The following is a 22560-nucleotide window of genomic DNA, read 5'->3' on the forward strand; positions in this document are numbered from 1 at the left end:
CAACATATGTTCGAGGTGCTACAGAAGACGGGAAAGAGTATCAATGAACAGGGCTACTTCCTGGTTTTTGTATCTAACAAAATGGAGTTATTATAGTGTATTGGAAATCATACATTAAGGAATGTTGGTTAACCAGTCACCCTTGCCAAAATCAGATATGAAAAGAAAACAAAAGTTGGCAACAACGATAGCTCTGATATTTTTCTTTCAGAATTACATTTAATAAGGTTAAATATAATAAAGAGTGCATTAATGTTCCTACCTGATTTAAAATAGAATCTGTAGAAAATTCATAACTATAAAACTTACAAATTCATGTAAGTTATGTAACTTATGTAACTACTTCTATTGTTTCATAAAATCACCAACTTAATATTTTACAACTTATTTTTAGGTAATAATGTTCCTATATCTCCTCTAGTAAAAAGGTCACTAAACTGTATTTTTAACTTAGCAGCTTCTAAAAGGAAGTGAAAGCTGAAGGCTATATGAGGATATAAAAGCAGCCTATGAAATGGTTTTAGTTTTAAACAAAAACTAACATTAACAAGTACAGCATATCTTGTTCTTTCATGGGGCCAGCAAATTGATAGTTAGGGATTTTTTAAGTTACAAAAATAGGATAGAGTAATTATATCTACCAAACACAACAGCCTTTTCAATGGAAAGCAACACTGTAATTTTTCTTAAAAAATAATAGGTAGGAAAAAAAGTTCCTAATTCTATAATATAAGTTAAAATTCCAAACCCTTGGGCGCCACTTACAGGCACAAAACTTTCATTGATTTCTATTATTACACTAAAGGAGAAGGACAGACAGAAAATCTTTTATTTTTAATGAGTATGACTTACACAATTTATATTTCACAAATATATTTCCCACATTTTCAGTTTCTACAGCCAAAGAGCCAAAAAACTGAAGGAAATTCTTAAATTAAAAATCATAGAATTCTCTTTTAAAAATCCAAAAGGTCTTTAGACAGAAGGGAACTCCAGACCCATACTACTGGAACACAAAAATACTTCAAAATCTCGATGCCCCATTTTCCTCAAAAAAGTACAAATAAAACTACTGTCAAAAAAGTAAAATATAAAGTTCACTGAACTCTTCTTAATCGGTGTTTATACCAATAGATGCAAATGAATTTCAACTCCACAGACAAGGAAGTGGAAGGAAAATCACTGTATTTTCAAATTGAGGAAATCAACATTTTACTATAAATGAAGTCTGTAGGTATTACATTTGGGGTGAACAAACAGCATTCTGGCTAGTGAAATTCATTTTTTAAAAATGATTATGCTGATTAGCTCATTATTTCATACACTCCAATACAATCCACTCCTTCAACAAAGAAGGCAAAAACACCTATCTTACAACATGCAAAAATTAAACACGAATTATTCAGTTCCTGAATTCTGCCTCCATCTTAGTCCTCTTATTTTGTGTGGAGGCAACTCTAAACAACTTCTAGAATTATTTTTACAGTGGTCGCTCCTCTACTATATTCAAAGCTCATTAAAAGGACTAGAATGCTGACACTAAGTTATTTACTATATTCAAAAAGCTGCTCTCATAAGAACAGACAAAATTAACTTTTAAAATTAAAGTTTAATATTTTTATATGGAGCTCATTTGTAGTACCAACTGTCTTCAAAGAATTAATCTAGTGAGGTTTTAAATCCAATCTTCACAGAAGCAGGAAGGTGTACAGAAACGTAGCTCTTGTTACACAGAGTTATATTTTCAAGTGCACACAGAAAACTATCACAGCCACAAATCTCCTTTCCTCTCAAAGTACCATGGCAGTGTTGACCAAAATTTTTAGGGTTTTTTTGGGGGGGGGGGTGCAACTTCCTGGTAATAAATGAACAATGATTTTAAATAAATATTTAAGCTCAAAAAAGTGCCAAAGCACTTTAGATAATTAACCCAAACCAAGGATTCCTACTGTCAAAGTCGTCTCACAAGGGGAACAAATATAAGACACAGTCTTTAAAATACCCAGAATAAAGGTCAGGAAACTCTAAAGGGCAACGGTTAACTATCAGAAAAACATTTCCAGCAACTCAAAATACTCATCAAGACTATGCTGTGCAAACACTAGTCAGATTTCCTAAAAAGAAGGATTACGACTGTCACACTTAAAAGAATTTCCTTTAACATAAATATTTCCAGTTGCCAAAAAAGGGTCAGGCCGAGAACGGCTCGTCTGTTACCTTACACGTACCGTAATGCATAGGCACGTAGGACCCTCTGAGCCGAAGCCCACTGCACTGTGGTCCCTGGAATCCCGCAGCCGGCGGGTAGCCCGCGCAGCTAGCTGCACGGAGCAGGAAGCACCGCACCCCAGCCACAGTCCCCAGCCACGCCGGAGAGGCTGCGGGGAGCAGTCACCACTGCTTTGAAACTGAATGGCTGACACATCCGGTTCTGGATCTTACACCACTCCGCCAAATGCAAACTTCAAAGGCCAAATTCAAACTCCAAACAGAAGTCACTCAAGTCTTAGTGGCGCTGTGCGCATTCCCAAGAACATGTGGAGCCCTTTGAGGGACGCAGTGAGAGAACCCAAGTCTTAAAATATTCCAAATCCCCGAGTTTGCAGCCTGCCCGCCCACACCGCTTTGACAGGCGTTACGGAGCCTTGCACCCCGAGAGCCTTGCGGTTGTGCTGCCTTCTGCCGATTCCCGGCCCGAGTACCTGACAAGGGGCTCTGTCTGTCAACGTCCGGTATACCTCGCGGCGTTCTCCGCGCCCCAGCACCCCCACCCGGCCTGAGGCTGGGCTCCGCACCCACTCCGCCCCCTTTATGACCACCGCCTGCCTGCAGGCTCGGGCCTCATCCCCAGCAATCCCGGGACTCTCTTCTGGGGGCGCCGCCGCTGGGCTCTTGCCCGGCCCCCCGCCCAGTCCCGAGGGCAGCGCCAGGGTCCCGAGCCGGGTCACTTCGGAGAGTCCCGATTCCGGGAGCCCCACAAAGCCAGCCCGGGGCCCCACACCTTATCTCCACGGGTCCCTGCAGCGCGGCTCGCACGCCTGTCACATGTCTGCAAACAATAACAAACTCTCCTGCACGTCCCCGCCCCGGGTCTCCGTTCCGTCCCCCAAGCCAGGTCCGGGCCGCCGCCCGACGCCGGAGGGGTCAAAGGGGGTGCCCGAGGGCTCGAATCCCGGCGAGCGGCGCGCAGCCTCGCTGCGCAGAGCCCCGAGACGCAGTGCGCGGTGCCCGGGATTCATTCATTGCCCTCGCCTGCCCGCCCCCCAAGTCCTCGCCGCGTTCCCGGCCGCGCTACTCACCCGGCGGGGGCCGCTGCAGGAGGCGGCTCGGCGGCGGGCGTCCGCTTCTCCCCGGGCTCGGCCCCCGCGGGGCTCCGGGCGCCGCTGTCCTGGGCGGCCGCGGGCTCCAGAGAGTGGGCGCCGCCACGGTTCGCGACTCCGTGAGGCTGCGGCACCGCCACAGCCTGGAAACCGCTCCCGCCCGCCGCCGGGTCCGAGGGCTCCGGCGACGGGGAAGTGGAAGAGGACGACGGCGAAGAGGAGGCGAGGAAGAGCGGCGGCTCCGGTAGCTGGTCCAGCTCCACACTCCGCACTTTACGCAGCTGCCGCCGCCGCCAGTCAGCCCGCTCGCGGCCCCCGCTGCCCGCCTCCCGCAGCAGTCCCGCGGCTGCTGCGGGCGCGCTGCTCGCCTTGAGAGCCCCTCCGCCGCCGCCCGCCTCGGGGCTCGCCGCCCCGGCGCCCGGGAATCCCGACGACGAGGCGCGATTCCCCGCCGCCGCCGCCATTTTCTCTCGCGGGCTACATTCGCTCGGCCCCTGCGAGGGAGGGAAGGGGCGGGGAGAGTGCAGGGGGAGGGCGGACCGGCGGGCGCTGCGCCGCTAGCGTAGGGCCGCCTGCGCCAACTGCGTGGACAGGGCCCGCGGGAGGCTTGGCCTGGACGGTGGGGCAGGCGCACCGGATTCCGCTGGGCCGGGTTGCTGGGGAGATGGTGGGGCAGGGTGGGGAGCAGGTGGAAGGAGTAGGCTGTGCGCCCCGCGTTGCGCACGGGCCGTCGAAATGGGCTGGGACGTAACGCCGCAAGGCGCCCCGGGCTTTGCGTGTTGCACTTGCCGTGCGCCAGGTAGTCCCGGGTTGCACCGGCGAGTGGAGGAGTCTCGGCGACAACAGCTTGCGGCTTCCTCTTCGCCGCAATCTCGGCCCGGCTCGTCGGGAGGTCGCCTAACGAGAGTTGCAGTTTGAATTTAGGTGTGTAGTGCGTTGAAGGGGATGCTAGCGAGAGGGTTTGTGGTCTGTCATTCTCACTGCCCTTTGCAGTGGGCGTCGGAGAACCCGGGCACGGGCTAACCCTCCTCCCCCACTCCGCGCGGGAGGCGCAGGTGGCGCCCAGGGTTGTCGCCTGATGCAAAGCGAAAGAACCCCAATATTTAGCACACGTGCAGCCGCGGAGCTCCAAAAAAAACCTTTCTCCTCTTGTCCTCTCCCGCAACGCGAGCTACAAATACAACCTCAAAGTTTTGGGGGGATATCTTGTTCACAACCTGAAGTCACGGATTTGGGTTATCCCTTCTCACCTCCTTCTCCGCCCCCGCTAGATAGAGACTTGGAGGGGCGGAAGTCCTTGTACATCTTTATTTTTGACTCCGCTGTTTTTGGGAAAGGCAGCAGTATAACAGGACCACAGAGCGCTTGTTAGGGGAAGGAACCTAGGCTCTGCCGGAAAATACTCGCTAATGTCATTCTCGGCCAGGTTTTGGCCCTCCCCGAATCCGATGCCTCTGGCGGCACGTCCCTCTTCCTGGCAGGGTCGGGCCACGATCTGGGTTCCCTCCGCCCCCACCCCCACTCCGCCCTCCTCCGCAGTCCCGGAGTTGCCTAACCTGAAGTTCGGAACCGTTCTAGTCTTTGGGGAGGTCTCGGCGTTAAGGAGCCTTGGAAGTGAAAGAGCACCATTTACATGTTAATGATTTTCGACCTCTCTTCTGACACGTAGAGCTTCTGCGTGGCGTTTATTTCTCCCCTCCCTTCTTTTCCTCGAGCTGATTTGTCCGTGAGGGGAAACCTCCCACAACCGGGGACCTGTATCCCTAGATTTATTTTGTGAAAACGTTAATTAAGACAAGGGGGTGGGTGGGAGGGGGAGGGTTCTTCAGGAACAGAAAGAGCGCGATCTTGTCAGTGTTCCTAGAATTAAACGTTAAGTCAGTATTGTCTACAAAATAATTCATTTGACTTCTTAGAACTAGAAAATCTTCCCGACTTTAAGTGTTAACCGCAAAAGGTGCTGATATTCGAGGGATTTTTAAAATGTTACTGATTTTATATTAGCTCAATGTTTTGAATACTGCTGCTTCTGCCATAAGATAGTTACATTCAACGACACAAATTTTGAAGTTTAGATAAATCTGTTAAAATTTATATTCTACATTTAGGCTATAATTATACAGTACTTTAATGGTTGCTAAGTATATCATCTAAACTAAACACTAGTTATCTCCCGTGTCTTCCAGGGTGCCACATCCACCAAATCCTAAATTAAAAAGAGTCAACTTTCCTCTTTCCTATTTAGATCGAAACACATACTCAGGTACCTGTAAAGGAGAAAAGCAAGTGGATGCCCTTAGCCTTTCAAGATTGCTCCAGTTTTGAAGTTTGGCCATAATAGCAAAGTAAAATAGGATTCCAGCAAAACTTCTTATTTGTACCAAATACAACACTGTCTACTAGTCCCCAGTTCTCCGCACCACCATGGAGAAACCCCAGTACTGGTCTTTTGCCTAGTTTTGATGCTTTAAGTCATTTTGCCCTTGATCTTTTATGTAAATATTCAGCTGTCATCATGCATCTGTACACTAACAAATTGAATTTTTTTTTTGAGGGATAGAGAAATAAAGGACATGCTTGACTGCAAAGGATGTTCTTCCTCTGCCATATGTTATACAAAGTCTCCTTTGAAGAGGAGTTAACTGGTGGGATTGCTACTGTAGTTTCTCCATCTTAGGCATGGTTAGGACTCTAGCACTGGTTTTGGTGCTATTGGATCCTGCTTTATGTTACTGCTCAAATGCATATTTTGAAGTGCCTTACTTTGATTTCTTTAATGGCATAAAGTAGACTTGTGTCTTTTCAAAGATTGCTTGTACACTGAAAATTCCAGTTATTATTCCCAAGCTCTTTATTTCTATCCTTTCTTAGATACAAGCATTGCAATGATTACATTTATGCCATGACAACTTTACTAACCTTTATGCTAGTGCTTCACAGATCACTGCTTCTACACAGTGCTTCTGGGAATTGTCACATTTCAATTCCTACACACATTCATTTGGAGGATCTAGTTTAATACTGATGCATTTCTTGGTTATGCATAAATATCGCTGACCTTAAAATGAACAGATTCACTATGCACTGCCAGAAATATTTCATACTATACATCATTCATCATATATTTATTAAGCACCTAGCACCTACTATGCTCATGCAAGGGTTTTTCCTCTTCCCTGGGATATTGTTTGTTGTTTTTCATATTTACAAAATTAAATGAAACATTCTTATCTGCAGATATTTTTATTAGGTATTTATCAGGCTGAGTCTATGAAGATTTCAGATTTGTGTGTATGTGTGTTTGTGTGTGTGTGTGTGTGTGTGTGTGTTTTCATGCTTGTCTGTAAGATTTTTATGTCTTAGGTTGACAAAGAGTAGGAATGTAACCTGGAGAATGGAGCAAATGCTTGTGTTCTATTATAGATAGATAAATAGATAGATAGATAGATAGATAGATAGATATAAAATACTTGCAGGAGAGTTGGGCTAGAATTTGGTTTTTCCATACTTTCCAGACACCATATTTCCAGGTACTTCTACATGTTCTAGGTCAGGAAATCTTGTCATTTGTGGGGTAATTGACCCCCCTACAAGGGCAATGTAGGTGACATTATAGTAGAAAGTTTCTAAAGCAGCCTTCACTTAGCTGACTCATCAAGCAACATTCCCAGTGTGGTGTTCAACATATAGAGGGATGCCAGAGGACAATGAACGCTCATGGTGCCTGTTAACTTCTCCCTCCAGGTGAATTGTGGGCCCCAAGAAAATCTGTCCTACTTGTTCCCAAACCTGATTATACCTATTATAACTGTCCTTACAAAATTTAATTAAACACTATTAAATTAATAAAACAAGGGTGTGTGATTGCAAAAAGAATGTTGTTCCAAAGAAAATTTAAGTTTCAGTTTGGAAAATGAAAGAAGGTGAGACATTGAAAAAAGTCTCTATTGGGCACCTGGGTGGCTCAGTTGGTTAAGTGTCCAACTCTTGATTTTGGCTCAGATAATGATCTCAGGGTCATGAAATCAAGCCCCTCGGGGGTCGGGATTCATACGCAGCAGGATGTCAGCTTGAGATTCTCTCTTCCCTCACCCTCTTCCTTGCCCTTCTCAAATAATAGATAAATAAATTATTAAACAAATCTCTATCAAATTAGTTGTGGATGGGATAACTGTAAAAGATTGGGAAAGCAAGTATCTATCAGTTCCCACTTTGCTTTAAAACACTAAGAAAAAAAAATGTAGACAGTGAGATGCGTGACAATGATACATGAAACTCTAAATAGCAAACACACACTCAACAGACCAAGGTCCTACAGCCAAATACTGGTTAAAAAAACCCAAACCATACAAAACAAAACTCTTTTATTTATGTTTTAGGCTAAAATAAGATATTTAAGATATGTGTATCTTATATGTAAACATACACATATTTATGATTCCTTTTTATTAACCAGCCATCTAAATATTTGGATATATTTGCATGTACTTAAAATCAGAAACTAAATTTTGTAATAAATTAAAAAAACAGATGAATTGGGCTTTTCTACTTCAAAATAAAACTACAGCTTATGAAACTGATCTCTCTCACAGTTAGCAAAATTCTGCTACCTTTACAACTGCACTGATTCTTTGAATTCTTTGAGTCATGTTGATTAACATTTTCGAAGTATGGTGAGGTGTTCTTTCTCAATTTGACTTTTGTGGTTTATTTGTGACTATTATTTTTGCAAAAAGTATTTGAGGACTTCATACATTACCCTAAGGTCCTCCTGTAATATTCAGTTACTTTCTTTGAATTGATGTCCCTTTTGGTTTTCTCTTCCTTTGTGGTCTGATGGTTCAACTCTGTTGAATCTTACACTGAACAGGCTTTACATGTGAGCTAAGTACCTCTTCCAGTGGCTTAATTAGCTTCTGCATCTTTTGCAACATTTGCACCTTTACTTGCAATTGATTTGCATTGTTTTGGGGTGAAAACTGCTAAATAGGTATACAAAATTGGCATCTGCTAGAGCAGTGCTAGTAAAATATAATGCAGGCCACAAAGGCAAGTCACATATGTAATTCAAAATTTTTAGTCTGCATTAAAAATATAAAAAGTGACATTAATTACTATATTGTGTTATTTTTATATAGTACATCCAAAATATTACTATTTCAATATGTAAGCAATATATAAAATATTATTCATGATAACTTTTACCATTTGTTTTGTGCTATATCTTTGAAATCTGGTGGGTTTTTTTTTTAAAGATTTTATTTATTAATTTCACAGACAGAGATCACAAGTAGGCAGAGAGGCAGGCAGAGAGAGAGGGGAGGAAGCAGGCTCCCTGCAGAGCAGAGAGCCCGATGCAGGGCTCGATCCCAGGACCCTGGGATCATGACCCAAGCCAAAGGCAGAGGCTTTAAGCCACTGAGCCACACTGGTGCCCCTGGTGTGTATTTTTTTTTAAGATGTTTATTTATTTAACAAAGATCACAAGTAGGCAGAGAGGGAAGGAAGGAGAAGCAGGCTTTCCGCTGAGCAGAGAGCTCAATGCGGGGCTCGATCCTAGGACCCTAAGATCATGACCTGAGCCAAAAGTAGAGGCTTTAACCCACTGAGCCACCCAGGCGCCCCTGGTGTGTATTTTATACTTCAGAACATCTTGAACATCATTTTAGACTCACCACATTTCAGATGCTCAAAAGACATATGTAGCTAGTAGCTGTGATTCAGGCAGCCCAGTCCTAGAGCCACTGAACCTAACACTTATGAGTTAGATGTACTCTTAACTGCCTGGTTAGGCCAGATTGGGGTATAATTAAAAATATCCACCTTTATGTGTTTAGGAAATAAAAAATCACAACAGATAGAAATTGGTAACCTATAGTAAGTCAATTACTTTCTACCTCCAGTGGAGGTAGTCCATTGTTTAACCTTACAAATAAATTTTAGGCACTATTATCAGCTATTTTTCTAAACTGCAATTATGATTCTGTCTCTTCTTCTCAAACTTTTTAATGGTTCCACATTACATAGAGAATAGAATCTAAATTATTTCTTTCATTCATTCAACAGATATTAAGTGCATTAACTCCTACGTGCTAGTTACCATGCAAGGCCCAAGAGCAGACATGCTTTCTACCCTTCTGAACCTCTCAGTCAATCTCCTCCTTCTAGTTTCCACCATTAACTGTTTTCTGCTCTACCATTCACCTTGTCCTGAGGCCTAGGCTCCAGTTACAAGTATCTATTCCTTAGGTCACCCCATACAGTTGTAGCTGGAAACAGCTGACCAGCCAGTGACTGTTTCCTAGCCATTCCTGCAGGGTCCTGGGATCAAGTCCCGCATCAGGCTCTCTGCTCAGCAGGGAGCCTGCTTCCCCCCCTCCCTGCCTGCCTCTCTGCCTACTTGCGATCTCTCTCTCTCTCTCTCTCAAATATATAAATAAATAAAATCTTAAAAAAAAAAAAAAGGTCCCAATGTACCCATCATTTGCTAGTCCTGTCTTAATATGTCAAGGGCTATACGACAGTATAAAAAGACTTATGTGCATATTATATACTTGGTATTGTCTTTGTTGTATCAATTACTATGTGAAAATCAGAAAGTACTGCCTTCATCTGGGGAAAAAAGGGGCCAAGGAAAAGTTTTTCCTTAGGGTTTTACTGTTAGAAGAAATGGCAGATTCTTGATTATGGTTTACTTACTGATGTTTTAAAGTGTTTTTTATATGTAACTTATTATTATTCAGACTTGCAAATTAAAGCAGTGAGATCTATTTTTCCCCCCTATAACACTGACAAGATTTAAAAGGGTGGACAAGACTGCGGATAAGAAGAAACAGTCACCATTGGTAGAATTTAATCTTTATCTATGTTAACTGAAGTCCCCCCAAAAGCAGAGCCTGAGACAGGGGAATAGGAGTGGGGTAGTGAAAAGAGAGGGCTAAAGACAGTCCAGGGGAGCCTTTTCTACCTTGTTACCACCCTTATAGGCAGTCTGGACTAAATCCTTCAGGGATCTTCTGAGGAGCTGTGTGGATTGTGCCTCACAATTGCACATGGGGAGGAGGAGGGGAGCATTTACCCACCAGCTCCTGTCCTCATTGGATAAGAGTTGCACCAATAAATGTTATGTTAGCCTGTCACATTTCAAGGTGTGCACATGTGCAAAAGCTGATCAGTGTCCCCAGGACTTGAGAGACCCTGGGGAGAAATGAGAGATAATGAGGTCAGGCTGGAATGAGGTGCTGTACCACTACAGACAGCTGCCACATAGCTGTAGCAATGACGGAAATAAAAGGTGGTTGAGATGAGAGGTGGGCACAGGAGGCATCCAGTATAGAACCACAGAGGACAATGTGAAATAGCTTTCAAAATTTTAAATGAAACTGTGTTTTGAAGCCGCATGGTTTTCTACACTGCAGAGAACCATTTCTATTTTATGGAAAACTGAGAATGTCCTTTAGAGTGGTGTTTGTGTTCACGACAGAGTGACAGTGCACCAGATGCTAATTAGTTGTGGTTGGATTTTCAAAAATTATGCTACCTAAGCATGAATATTCACTCATGGAGAAGAGTGAAGTAACTTGTTGTACTTATTTATTATATTGACAAAGATGTCTAAAATGTACTGAAGTGCAAAAGCAAGTACCAGAATAGAATAAAGTTCCATTTTTGTAAAGCCTATAATTATTATGTATACTATATATAATGTTAATGTAATATGACAAATTTTTATATATTTCAAATACATATAAGACAGTTAATAGCAACTCTTGGGAGTTGAAGGAAATTTCACTTTTTACTTCTATGTTGTTTGTCCATCTTAAAACAGACATGGATGTTTTCTCAGTAATAAATTTAAATAATACATACAATATGAAATAATAAATCTTTCAAAAAAGTTTGCCTTATTAGTGATTTTGTTTTGGCTAAGTTTTAGAGTCCTATAACTTGCCTAACTTTTTGAAAATCAGAGTGTTTCTATAACAAGGCTTTAATTTATATACATTATGAAGTTTACGTTTTGGATAGAGGAATAGTCTGGGTGACATTAAATGCTAGAATGCCAGGTTCCCTTTGGGGAACATAAAACTTTACTGACTTATTTTCCCCAAACTCTAGTGGTGAAAATTCGAGTTGGTTATGAAGCCTTTGCTCTTCAGTCTGAAATTATAACCCCGAAGGCCAATCCTTGCAATATATTCAGTGTATGCTGTGGACAAAGCCTATTTTTCAGCACAGTAAGTAATTTTTAAAAAGTGTTTTTGGTTAACTTAAAAAAAAAAAACCTAAAAAAGAAATACAATTCATGAGATGGGGGAAATAATCTTCATTTTTGGATTTAGTTTAGTGCGTCTCTGCATTTCCTTAGCAGACACCTATTACTGACTTCCATCTCTAATTAAATTACAAAGAAAAATAATTTCTGAAATGAAAATGCCATTGAATCAATAGCCCTAAAACACAGGCTGTCTTTCTGGAGAAAACCCCACCTTCACACATTTTGTTGTCAATTCCAGGATACATCCATTGTCTCAGACGATTCTTAGCAGAGAATCTGCTGGGCCAAGCTGCAGGAGAACATGAAGAAGCTAAGCAGAAGCTTTTACTCTCTTCAGTTTATAGACTACAAAGCAAACTGGGTCATATGCCCATCTAAGAGAGAGGCAAAGGTAAACTAAAATGGGGTTTCTTTGAGAAGCACTCCAAATGATGGCAAAAATCACAGAACTATTTCTTTATTGCTGAAGAGATCAGTGTAAGGCGGGAGGCCATAACTGTTGTAGCTTATTATTATATAAATGAAAACTTTGGAATGCCAGCTTATTTTAAGATAAGAAAACACTGGACTAGGCAGAGTAAGACCGTGGAAACAAACTTTTCATCTTATTTTAAATCACTTTTCATATTGCAGAGGGTCTCAAAGTTATGTTTTAAAGATTCACCTCCTTCTTTAGAAATAAGGTCTTGGTAAAATGAAGTGAACTAATTTGAAAAGTTAAGTTTTTAAAATTTTTCAAATATTAAAATGATCAGGGGTGGAAATTATATAGAAATATCAGTAGAGATCAAAAGCTTCTGAGATTTAAGAACATTTCTAAGCTGATTTTTAAATTGCCAGATTTTCCTAAAAGCAATTCTTTATCTTCCTGAAACGACCCTATGTTGGAACTTAGATTGTGTATTGAGGGTTGAGGAAACCCCGGACATTTGCATTTTTTTATTCTCCAACTGCTTTGCAGGCTTGTTGGCTAGGACCAGTCAGTGGGACCTCACTGTACTTTTCTGGCCAGCCCCAGCTCTGCCTATTCATGTGACAGTTACTGATCATCGTGTCTGGCAGAAGCAAAAGGGGAGCTCCCAAACAGTCTGGCCTGTCTCATACTGGAGCTGTCAGCCTCCTCAGAAGCAAAGCATATGTTCAGAGTGGCCCCTTCTAACTCAGGTGATTTTTAGCTTCTTCGCGTGTTATCTCTTCACTTTTCCTTGGATTCTATTTTCATTTTATTTGAAGGGAAATATCCCAGCATCCATCATAACTTTTCATATAATCTAATCAACAATAATAATGTCAGCTTAGGTAACTGCCAAAAGGCCGTAATTGAGGAGAGGATGGCAGAAAATCACCATCAGCTCATTTCTCTGTGAAATGCTGCAGCTGTCCTTAACTAGGGAAGTTACTATTGGATTCACTGACTCCTTTACCAACGTACACACTGTGAGCTTGCTAATACCTAAAAGTCAGTCTTAATACTTTATATTGGCATTGTAATATTTAATATTCCTATTATTTTTGCTTGCATCTCTGTACTTTGCCCAAAATGAGTTGGTTATTTTTAAGAGAAGAGGAATACTACATAATCCAGAGAACAAAATAAATAGATTAAAATTATTGGTGGAAAGCCTAGCATTAAGGACAAACTCACTCATGATAATGAAAATGTAGGATTCAATTCAACCAACATTTACTCAGGGCCCTTGTCTGTCAGGTGTTTTTGCATACTGTCGCCCACTTAATTCTTCCACAGGTGTTTTTGGAGCCAGACCTAGTTCCTCCTGTTTTACAGACTGGGAAATGGAATCATAGGGAGATTTCTTTTTTATCCTGCTGCAAATCACTTAGCTGGAAAATTAGCACGATAGGATGCTAACTCTAAACTTGGTCTTCGAACCATAATACATCACTGCTTCCAGGAAGAATAAATGTACTCTTTGTGTAACGATCAGGCATCTCTAATCAGTCAACAAATGTTTATCAAGTGCCTATCAGGCACCAGGCACTTGAAGGTTTTCTGTATAACCATAGTGAAATCAATCAAGGTCCTCAACCAGTCCTATTTTGAGCAGTAGCACAAAAGCAGGTCACTGGGGCTAAAAGTTTAGTGGGTGGTAAAAGTAACAAAATTTCTTTTAATGATGCTTTGTAACTCAAACAAGGACCATGACTGTCATTTCGGCTAATTAGCATTATGTTCTAACTCACTGAGTTATCGGCTCTCCAAAGTGGGCCTGGAATTCCATAACAGATTCTTAGGTATTTCAGTAGAATGATCCAACACTAGCTGTTCAGGATACGCAAATACTGATATAACACTCTCAGTTTTGTATTTTTTCAGTTTTGCAAATTGAGTACATCACATTTACTCTCTTAGTAAGTCTATTTCAAAGTTTAGCTCTTTCATCTTTTTCTAAAGATGCTCACATGGATAAGGAAGAAAAAATATCAACCAAAGATGCCAAGAAAACACTTTACTTTAATAAAGGCCTCATAACTGAAGGAATGCTAATCACTTACTCTTCCTAAATTGAGTTTTGGGCTGATTTCAATATGGAAAGCTCCAGTGAGAAAGGATGAGTCCCAGAAATTTGCAAATACTTGAAAACAGGTAGGATTTTATTTATTCTTCATCTTTGATTCTAATCTTTTCTATTAGCATTCAGTAGGGCTAACACAAATCCAGTGGAGATGGATACACAGAGATGGTTAAAAACAAAAACAAACAAGCAAAAACATTAGCTGGCCAGCAGTGAACAATAGCAGATAAAAATATCATTGTTCTTCGACTCTTAATTTTACAAAAGCCTTTGGGTGAAATGTTACCTCTATTTTCCGAAGTGCCTCCCTTTACCAAGTAATTAAAAATTTAATTGAACTCAAAAGGGCAGAAGAGGCCCTCAGCATTTTACACTTGAAGTATAATCAGCATCTAATTTGTTTAAATGCATGGCCAAATGATGAGACATTATACAATAGCATATGGTGTATGTTTTTATCGTTTTCCCCTCTAATATTTCTATGTCACTGAATTAGAAACAGTATCATAAAATAGTGGTTGTAGGCAGATGATCTGAAAGCCCAGTCAAAACAACCCAAGTCTGGTTTTTCTTAAAATGGTGATAAATTAATGCTGCTGCACTTGAAAATCTCAGAAGTATCTTATGTGCAATCCTGTCTTTTCCTTCCACGCACAAGTAAAAAAGAAAAGGCATGTTTTCTAACCCATCTGTACATTTCTTATGGCCAGCATGATACCCTTTAGGAAATCTCTAGGGCTGCTGACAGGCCAGAAGAGGAAGTGAATGGCTTAAGATGGTGTTTGGTTTACTAGTGGGAAAGGGAGAGAGCAATTCCTATGAGTAGCAGAAGGTTAAACCAGTAGTTTTGGTAGAGGAGAAGGAAGGACTCCATTAGTGAGGCATCTGTGACCAAGGTATCTCCCTTCTCCCTTTTAACTAGCTCCTCTGTGACCCATGAGGCCAGGGCCGCCATACCTCCTGCAATATCTCCTCCCTACAGTCCCACAACAGGGTTTGGGCTGAAGCTGCAATATCTCCCTACAGTCCCACAACAGGGTTTACAGTAGATGGAACATTCCCTTGCAGTGGGGAATTATATCCTGGAACACTGAGTTGGAACTGGGATGCTTTCCAAGGCACTGGCCCCTCTCTGGAGGGTGAATCCATTCCAGGGAGCCCTGCCTTTCACAAAGAAGAGAGAACTATCGCTGGGGCTCCCACCAGCTTCTCCAGGAGCTGAGCTGGAATTACATCCATTTTCTCTAAAACAGTATTAGACATGTTAGTTTGGTGCTATAGGACTATTAATCTTATACTATATATTGGAAGTCAACCGATTTTCTGTTCCAAGATTTTATAAACTGCAGGTCAAAACCAATTAAATGATTAGGAAATCATGTTATTGGTTTGTAACCATTATTAAAAAAAATCAAGGGGCGCCTGGGTGGCTCAGTGGGTTAAGCCGCTGCCTTCGGCTCAGGTCATGATCTCAGAGTCCTGGGATCGAGTCCCGCATTGGGCTCTCTGCTCAGCGGAGAGCCTGCTTCCCTCTCTCTCTCTCTGCCTGCCTCTCCATCTACTTGTGATTTCTCTCTGTCAAATAAATGAATAAAATCTTTAAAAAAAATCAAATAGGATAGAAAATATGAGAGTGCATTGTCTGAAGTGCAACATGGATCTTGTGTGTGTGTGTGTATGTGTGTTTGTGTATGCATACTCATGTAGTTACACTGTAAAGCGTATTCCTTACCATGTGTTACAGTACAGTGGGATTAAAGATCATTCAAAATAGGACCTAACCTACATTTATACATTTCACTTCTACCTGTTGAATCAGGCCCATGAAGCAAAAGTCAATTCGGTGACAATAAGTGAATTTGCCTCAAGCCAGTTCATTGAAAATCCATTCCATGAATGATTTAATCACAAACTCATACTTCATTGCCTTACGGGGGACTTTTCCTATATTCTAGCTTCCTTAAAGCTTTGCTATAGTCTTGTACCTAGATTTGTTAGACTCATCAAATTATCAGTTTTGGTTACCATTCTCACAATTTAGATACCTCTGTCCCTTTTGCCCCTGGCCACGTGGATGTCTTGTATGGTAACACAGCTGTGATTAATTTTCTGACAAATTTCCGCAAATCTGTCATTTGGCAAATAAATCATTTGGTATATTGACTTATAGAAAACTGACCTATGATTCACTCATATTCTTTCTCCTTAGGAAATTTTCTCCCACTCATTTCCATTCACCAGGACCTCTCTTTCTGGTTGCTTGAACAGTCTCTCTCTGAATCACACTGTGCATTATGATATGCTGTGCTATTCTCTAGTTATATCACATCACAGTGTCATACCATATTGACATATATATTTGAATGTAAACTTGGAGCAAGACCACCTGGGTTTGAACCTGATTCTGCAACTTAGTAGCTGTGTAATTGAATAAATTACTTAATCTCCATGAGCACTGGTTCCCTCATCTAGAAAATGGGCGTAATAGTGGTACCTATCTTATGGGGTCTGAGAGAGGGATGAATGAGTTAAAACATGAAGCACTTAAAATAGCGTCTGGACCACAGAAAGTACTACATAAGTGTTAGTTGTTCTACTTCTATATAAAATAACATATAAAGTACTTATAAATAAAGTAACTTTAGAATCATAGATTTGGGTTTCTTTTTTCTTACCAGCTTCCAACATTTAAAAACCTGTCTTTTCTACCTTACATCATCAATTAACCATGGATTGTTCCCAGAGAATCTATAATATCCTTAGCTGTGTGGAACCAAGAAGGCATTTGAAACTGATAAAAAGCAAAGAAGTTTATAGTGTTGTTAAAAAATGATATGAACATGAAGCTGTTCATGAGGATGACAGTCCTGTACAAACAGGTACCAGATTCTACAATTATGTAATTAGAAAACATCATAGTGTATAATGATGCACCGATCCTAAGAGTTGGACAATATGTGCCAAATAATATATTTTCCTCTAGATATACACTGTTCTCCCGATAAACTGAGATTTCAGCCATCTCAGTGTCTCTCCTCCACACGAAAGCGCTAATTCCTAAGAATTTTCTAAAGAAGGGGCACCTTGGTGGCACAGTTCGTGGAGTGTCCGACTCTTGATTTCAGCTCAGGTCATGATCTCAGGGCTGTGAGATTGATGCCCCAGGTTGGGCTCTATACTCAGTGCAAAGTCTGCTTGAGATTTTCTCTCTCCTCTTCCTCTGCTCATCCCCTGCTGGTGCACTCTAAACAAATAAATAAAATCTTTAAAAAAAAAAAAAAAGAATTTTCCTAAGATACTTCTTTTAGTTCTCTCCCTCTTTCCCACCATTTCTATCCTTTTTCTTAGAGTTCAGTTTTTCCTGGAATATTGTGGTGGTTTACTGATTTATTTTCCAAGTACCCCTCCCCTCTTCCTCCTCTTTAAAAAAAAAAAAAAGTTTTATCAATAAAAATTATTAAGGGACTCAAATAGTTCCACGAGTTTTGTTATAAAAGCAGTGGTTCTTTGGCTCCCTTTCCATCTCTCAGGTCAAGAGACCCTCTTCAGCGGCACCTGCATCAATTGTGTCAGGCAGTGACTGGTCCTGATCTCAGGGTTGGTGGCACATCCAGTGTGGTGGCACCAGGGGACCAATACTCCTCTCAAGACAACAATAGTCAACAGAGGTAGCCTAATGCCTGGTGAGGGAAGGTCTGTTTTTAAATTAAAATTTATACTCTACTCTAGCAAGGGAGTGAAACCAAGTTTGTATTTGGTCATTACAAAAGTTGTGTTTGGAAACTTATGTGAAAAAAAGTGAGATAAATATCTCTCTATATATACATTTATCACAATATCATTTGCATAAGTTAAAAATAAATGTACACCTGTACCATTATGACTCATGCTGGTCTCTATGTGCATGTTTTATATACACATGCTTTAAAAAAAATATACCCCCAAAAGCCTATTATTAAAACATTTGCTCAGTTTCAATTTGAGCAGTTCAACTGGAATTGTCAGAGATAGAGTACTTGTTCAAAAAATCTTGAGAGTTTTTTAAAAAAACAATGCAAAGAGATGAGACCTGGTCTGAGAAACTTTGAGGGAGAAGGAAAAATGGCCAACCTCACATATGGGCTTTGTTTGGAAATATTGCCTTAGTTTCAGCAAGAGGAGCCTTGCCATTTAAACAACCCAGAGAAGAGATGGGGAGAACATCTCCACAAAGAGGAACAGGCAGTTTTACATGGAATTATTACTAGGAATTTGTTTCAAAATTGATTATAAAAATGATATATGGATAAAAATGAAGTAAATTAAAAAATATATGCATCAAAACAATCTAGAAAAAGAATAAAATCGAAATATTTATACTTCCTGATTTCAAAATTTACTATAAAACAAGAATCAAGATATTATGGTCCTGGCATATAGAGCAGGCATACAGGTCAGTGGAAAGAACTGACAGTCCAGAAATAATGCTTCATATTTATGGTTAAATTGATTTTTGAACAAATATTAAGACAATTAGATGGAAGAAAGAATGGTGTTTTTGACAAATGATTCTGGGACAACCAGATAGCCACATGCAAAAGAATGAAGTTGGATCCATACCTCACAGCATGTATAAAAATTTACTCAAAATGGATCGAAGGCCAAGTGTAAGGGATAGAATTATAAAACTCTTAGAAGATAGGAGTAAATCTTTGTGACCTTGTATTTCATAATCATTTTCTTAAATATGACACAAAGCACAAGACACAAAACAAGAAGTTAGACTTCATCAAAATGATTAACTTTTTAGTTTCAAAGGATACTATAAAAAAATTGAAGGGACAACCCTGATGAGATTTTTTTCTTTAATCTAGCCATTTATTCAACAGATGCTTTCCAGATACCAGGCACGTGATCAAAGCTGTGATTCAAATATAAAAGTACTTTAGTCTTTGAGCTCAAGGAGTTTTCATTCTAGTGGGAGAGACAAACACTCAAAGCAACAGTTATAATATGGTAAGATACATGCCATTATGAAGGTATTATGGAAACTAATGAATTGGGGTCCTTTACTTAGAGGTTAGTATGATAGTAATGTGCCAGGCATTCAGAATTTCAGATTAGCTAAAGTCTAGCTCTAGATTGCCTAGATTTAAATCCCATCCCTTCTCCTTTGAATTGTGTGGCCACAGACAAGTTAGGTGACTAGTGAGTGCCGTGATTTCATCATTTTGAAGTGGAGATAGTAATTACGCTTCTTGCATTAGGCTGATACCAAGATAAAACAACTTAATATATGTAAAACACTAGAATTAGTAATATTTAGCAATATTTACATATACTATATGTTAATTATAATTATCACCCCTTATTTTCAAAATAGATTTGACATTCCATTAGAGCAGTAGTTTCCAAAGATAGCCCATTGAGAGCAGGAAGAAAATACTATAAATTCTTTCCTATTTATTTATCTTTAGATTATGTATTTATTTACTTATCAGAGAGAGAGAGAACCAGAGAGCACAAGTGGAGTGAATGGCAGAGGGAGAGGGAAAGCACACTCCCCACGGAGCAGAGAGCCAGATGCAGTGCTCCATCCCAGGACCCGGGGATTATGACCCAAGGCAAAGGCAGACACTTAACCAACTGAGCCACCCAGGTGGCCTGTCTTTCTTATTTATTTTTTTATCCCTTTTCAATTCTATTTTGTGTGTCTTAGAGTATGTATAATATATTAGTAGAGAAGTATACATATATAGTTTATTAATCAGTGAAAAAACACATATAGGTTTTGTGGTAAATGTTAATTTCTTTTAACTGGTACTCATTTAGAAGCTTAGAGATGATCATATTACTGAACTATATGACACCTCTGTCCACAGAAGGGACTTAGAGTTTTTAATTTACAAAGCACCTTTACATACATCACCTCAAGTGCCAAGAATATACTGAGCATATTAGAAACTACATGCTTTTCATCACGTTCTGATTCTTGCTACATCCAAGTGGATGGAAGTGAATGATGCAGATACAGGCATACCAGAGTAAATGATTTCAGGTCAGTTCTTACACCCTTGAGGAGGCATCTGCTAGGCTTTGCAGGGGCTCAGAGAAATTGTCTTGTATGTGCTCATCAGACACACTCAGCTATTGCGTGGAAATTACACGAGAAATACAAAAATCCACTGGAGTATAAGTTGCGCATATTATTGGTTAACATTTTTTCCAGTGTGAGGGTTAATGTATGATCTTTTTTTGGTGTTTACTTTCTTGAGATTTTAGAAGTTCTATGAGGCAAGCATACAAAAACATTTACTATGTAAAGCAATCTGGTCTTGTCTACATGACTCATTTTCAGAATTTTTTTGTGTAAAAGAGACTGAAGACACCACCAAAACAACAGCTGCTTAGCTATAAATTACAAAAACAAGCCTCTCTTGCAAAATTATTTTTGAAGGGTTTTATTTAAAGTAATTTACAAATTCATGAAGGATTTCGATTAATACATTCACACTTGATATGGTTTTTGAAGGCATTTAGGGAAGGTCTGGGAATTACACAGGAGCACCCCCTTTTTTCTTCACTGATAATTTGAAGAATAATTTATATACACCAAAAGGAAAGCCATGTTTATTAGAAATTCTATAAGCTCACTACTTATTTAATTGGGGTTCCATAAGACCCTGTTCACTAAAAAGGAAAGCTTCTCGAGTCAAAAGAGAGTTATCATCAACTTCTCACTTACTAGAAAGATAACACAGAGGAGATGGTGGTAATTAGTGGGAAACTTTGGCACATACAAATTACTAGCTTTGGAAATTCTGTTCTCAGTTGAAAACACACACACACACACACACACACACACACACACACACACAGCTATTCCCTTTACCAAGGCTCATTTTCCTAAAGTGAGTATTTTCTCCTTTGGTTTTGTTTTGTATTTCTCAATTTTTTAAGAGACAAAAATCCAAAGCATTTTTCTTAACCTAGAGTCTACTCTGCATTTGAAGCTGACTCATGCCTGCCTTGGACAAGTCATTACCTCCTCCTTCCTCAGTTTCTCCATCTGCAAAACAAGGATAATAATGACTACCTCACAAACTTGCTGTGTGAGTTTATTAGCTAATAATGTTGATGAAGCATTTCTAAAGATGGGATGTACTGATTATAGTTACTTTTCATATACTTACTTAGATAATTTGGGATATGCACTCTGAATTTTTTAATGAGAGTAAATGACCCTCAGTTTCTCTTCTTTTGATTGTGTATGTGTGTCAAAGTGATTTGGTCTTATTTTTTTTTTAATATTTTATTTATTTATTTGACAGACAGAGATCACAAGTAGGCAGAGAGGCAGGCAGAGAGAGAGGAGGAAGCAGGCTCCCCGATGAGCAGAGAGCCCAATGCAGGGCTTGATCCTAGGGCCTTAAGATCATGACCTAAGCTGAAGGCAGAAGCTTTAACCCACTGAGCCACCCAGATGCCCCGTGATTTGGTCTCTTAAGAAAAGCAACTATTGGGACACCTGGGTGGCTCAGTGGTCAGACTCAGTGGCCTCTGCCTGCCTACTTGTGATAGCTCTCTGTCAAACAAATAAATAAACTCCAAAAAAAAAAATATTGTGAACTTCTGGTAAATTTGTTAATGAAGTATGACTTACCTTGACTGTTTAATTGACAGACTACTCCTATGATATTCATAACAATCTGTAAGTGTTGGGAAACACAAAGAGGACTGTTTCTTAATTTTTGAAGATCCAAATGTCTCCTCTTCTTGAACAAAACAAAAGAATGTTGGGAGTATGAATTTCAAATGCTATTTTCTTTATGTGGGTACTTCCTTTGATAATGTCCAGATTTAATAAATTTCATCCTTTTTACCTGATGAGCTTCTTTTTTTAAGGATTTGAGAGCTACAAAACACACAAGGCAGAGCCTATTATCAATGAATAGCCTATTATCAATGAATCAATACAAGCTTAATGAATATCTTTTTTCTACTAGTCCTGGTTTAAGTAATGTGGGCTAGCTGATCTCAAAGTGTAGTCTCAGGACCAACATCACCTGGGAACATGTTAGATAGGTAAATTTTGGATCTCATGGAAGACCTCACCAAAGACCTCTGAATCAGAAACTCTGGGGAGAGAGTTTAGCAATCTGTGTTTTTTAATAATTTTTTTTTCTTTTTTTAAGATTTTATATGTCAGAGAGAGAGAGAGAGAGAGCGAGAGAGCGCGCGCACAAGCAGGGAGAGCGGCAGGCAGAACAAGAAGCAGGTTTCTGCTGAGGAAGGAGCCCAGTGTGGGACTTGAACCCAGGACCTGGGGTTTATGACCTGAACCAAAGGCAGACATTTAACCAGCTGAGCCACCCAGGCATCCCAGCAATCTGTTTCAACAAATCCTCTTGGTGTTTGCTGAAGTCCAGGAAGCATACTGCTCTAGAGG

General features: G+C 40.3%; 1 protein-coding gene and 1 long non-coding RNA gene across 6 annotated transcripts in view; one reads left to right on the plus strand and one right to left on the minus strand.

Annotated features, from left to right (window-relative positions):
• Window positions 1-3827, minus strand: part of MAP3K1 (mitogen-activated protein kinase kinase kinase 1) — a 79724-nt gene extending 75897 nt beyond the window's left edge. For 2 of the 5 annotated variants that reach the window (XM_082725954.1, XM_082725956.1), the window contains exon 1: window positions 2703-3275. Coding sequence is in view for 1 of the 5 variants with exons in the window: in XM_082725952.1 (XP_082582078.1) it covers window positions 3300-3784 (485 nt within the window). In the remaining 4 variants the exon portion in view is untranslated. Of the gene's footprint in view, window positions 1-2228; window positions 3276-3299 lie in introns of those variants that run through there. The other 3 variants (XM_082725953.1, XM_082725955.1, XM_082725952.1) reach the window with 2 other exon arrangements.
• Window positions 3828-3978: 151 nt separating this feature from the next.
• LOC309862273 overlaps window positions 3979-22560 on the plus strand; it is a 58259-nt gene continuing 39677 nt past the window's right edge. Inside the window, exon 1 of the long non-coding RNA XR_014310396.1 lies at window positions 3979-4244. This is a non-coding gene — a long non-coding RNA (uncharacterized lncRNA). The remainder of the gene's footprint in view (window positions 4245-22560) is intronic.

Source organism: Mustela nivalis (assembly GCF_964662115.1).
Source record: "Mustela nivalis genome assembly, chromosome: 3".
Lineage (NCBI taxonomy): Eukaryota > Metazoa > Chordata > Mammalia > Carnivora > Mustelidae > Mustela > Mustela nivalis.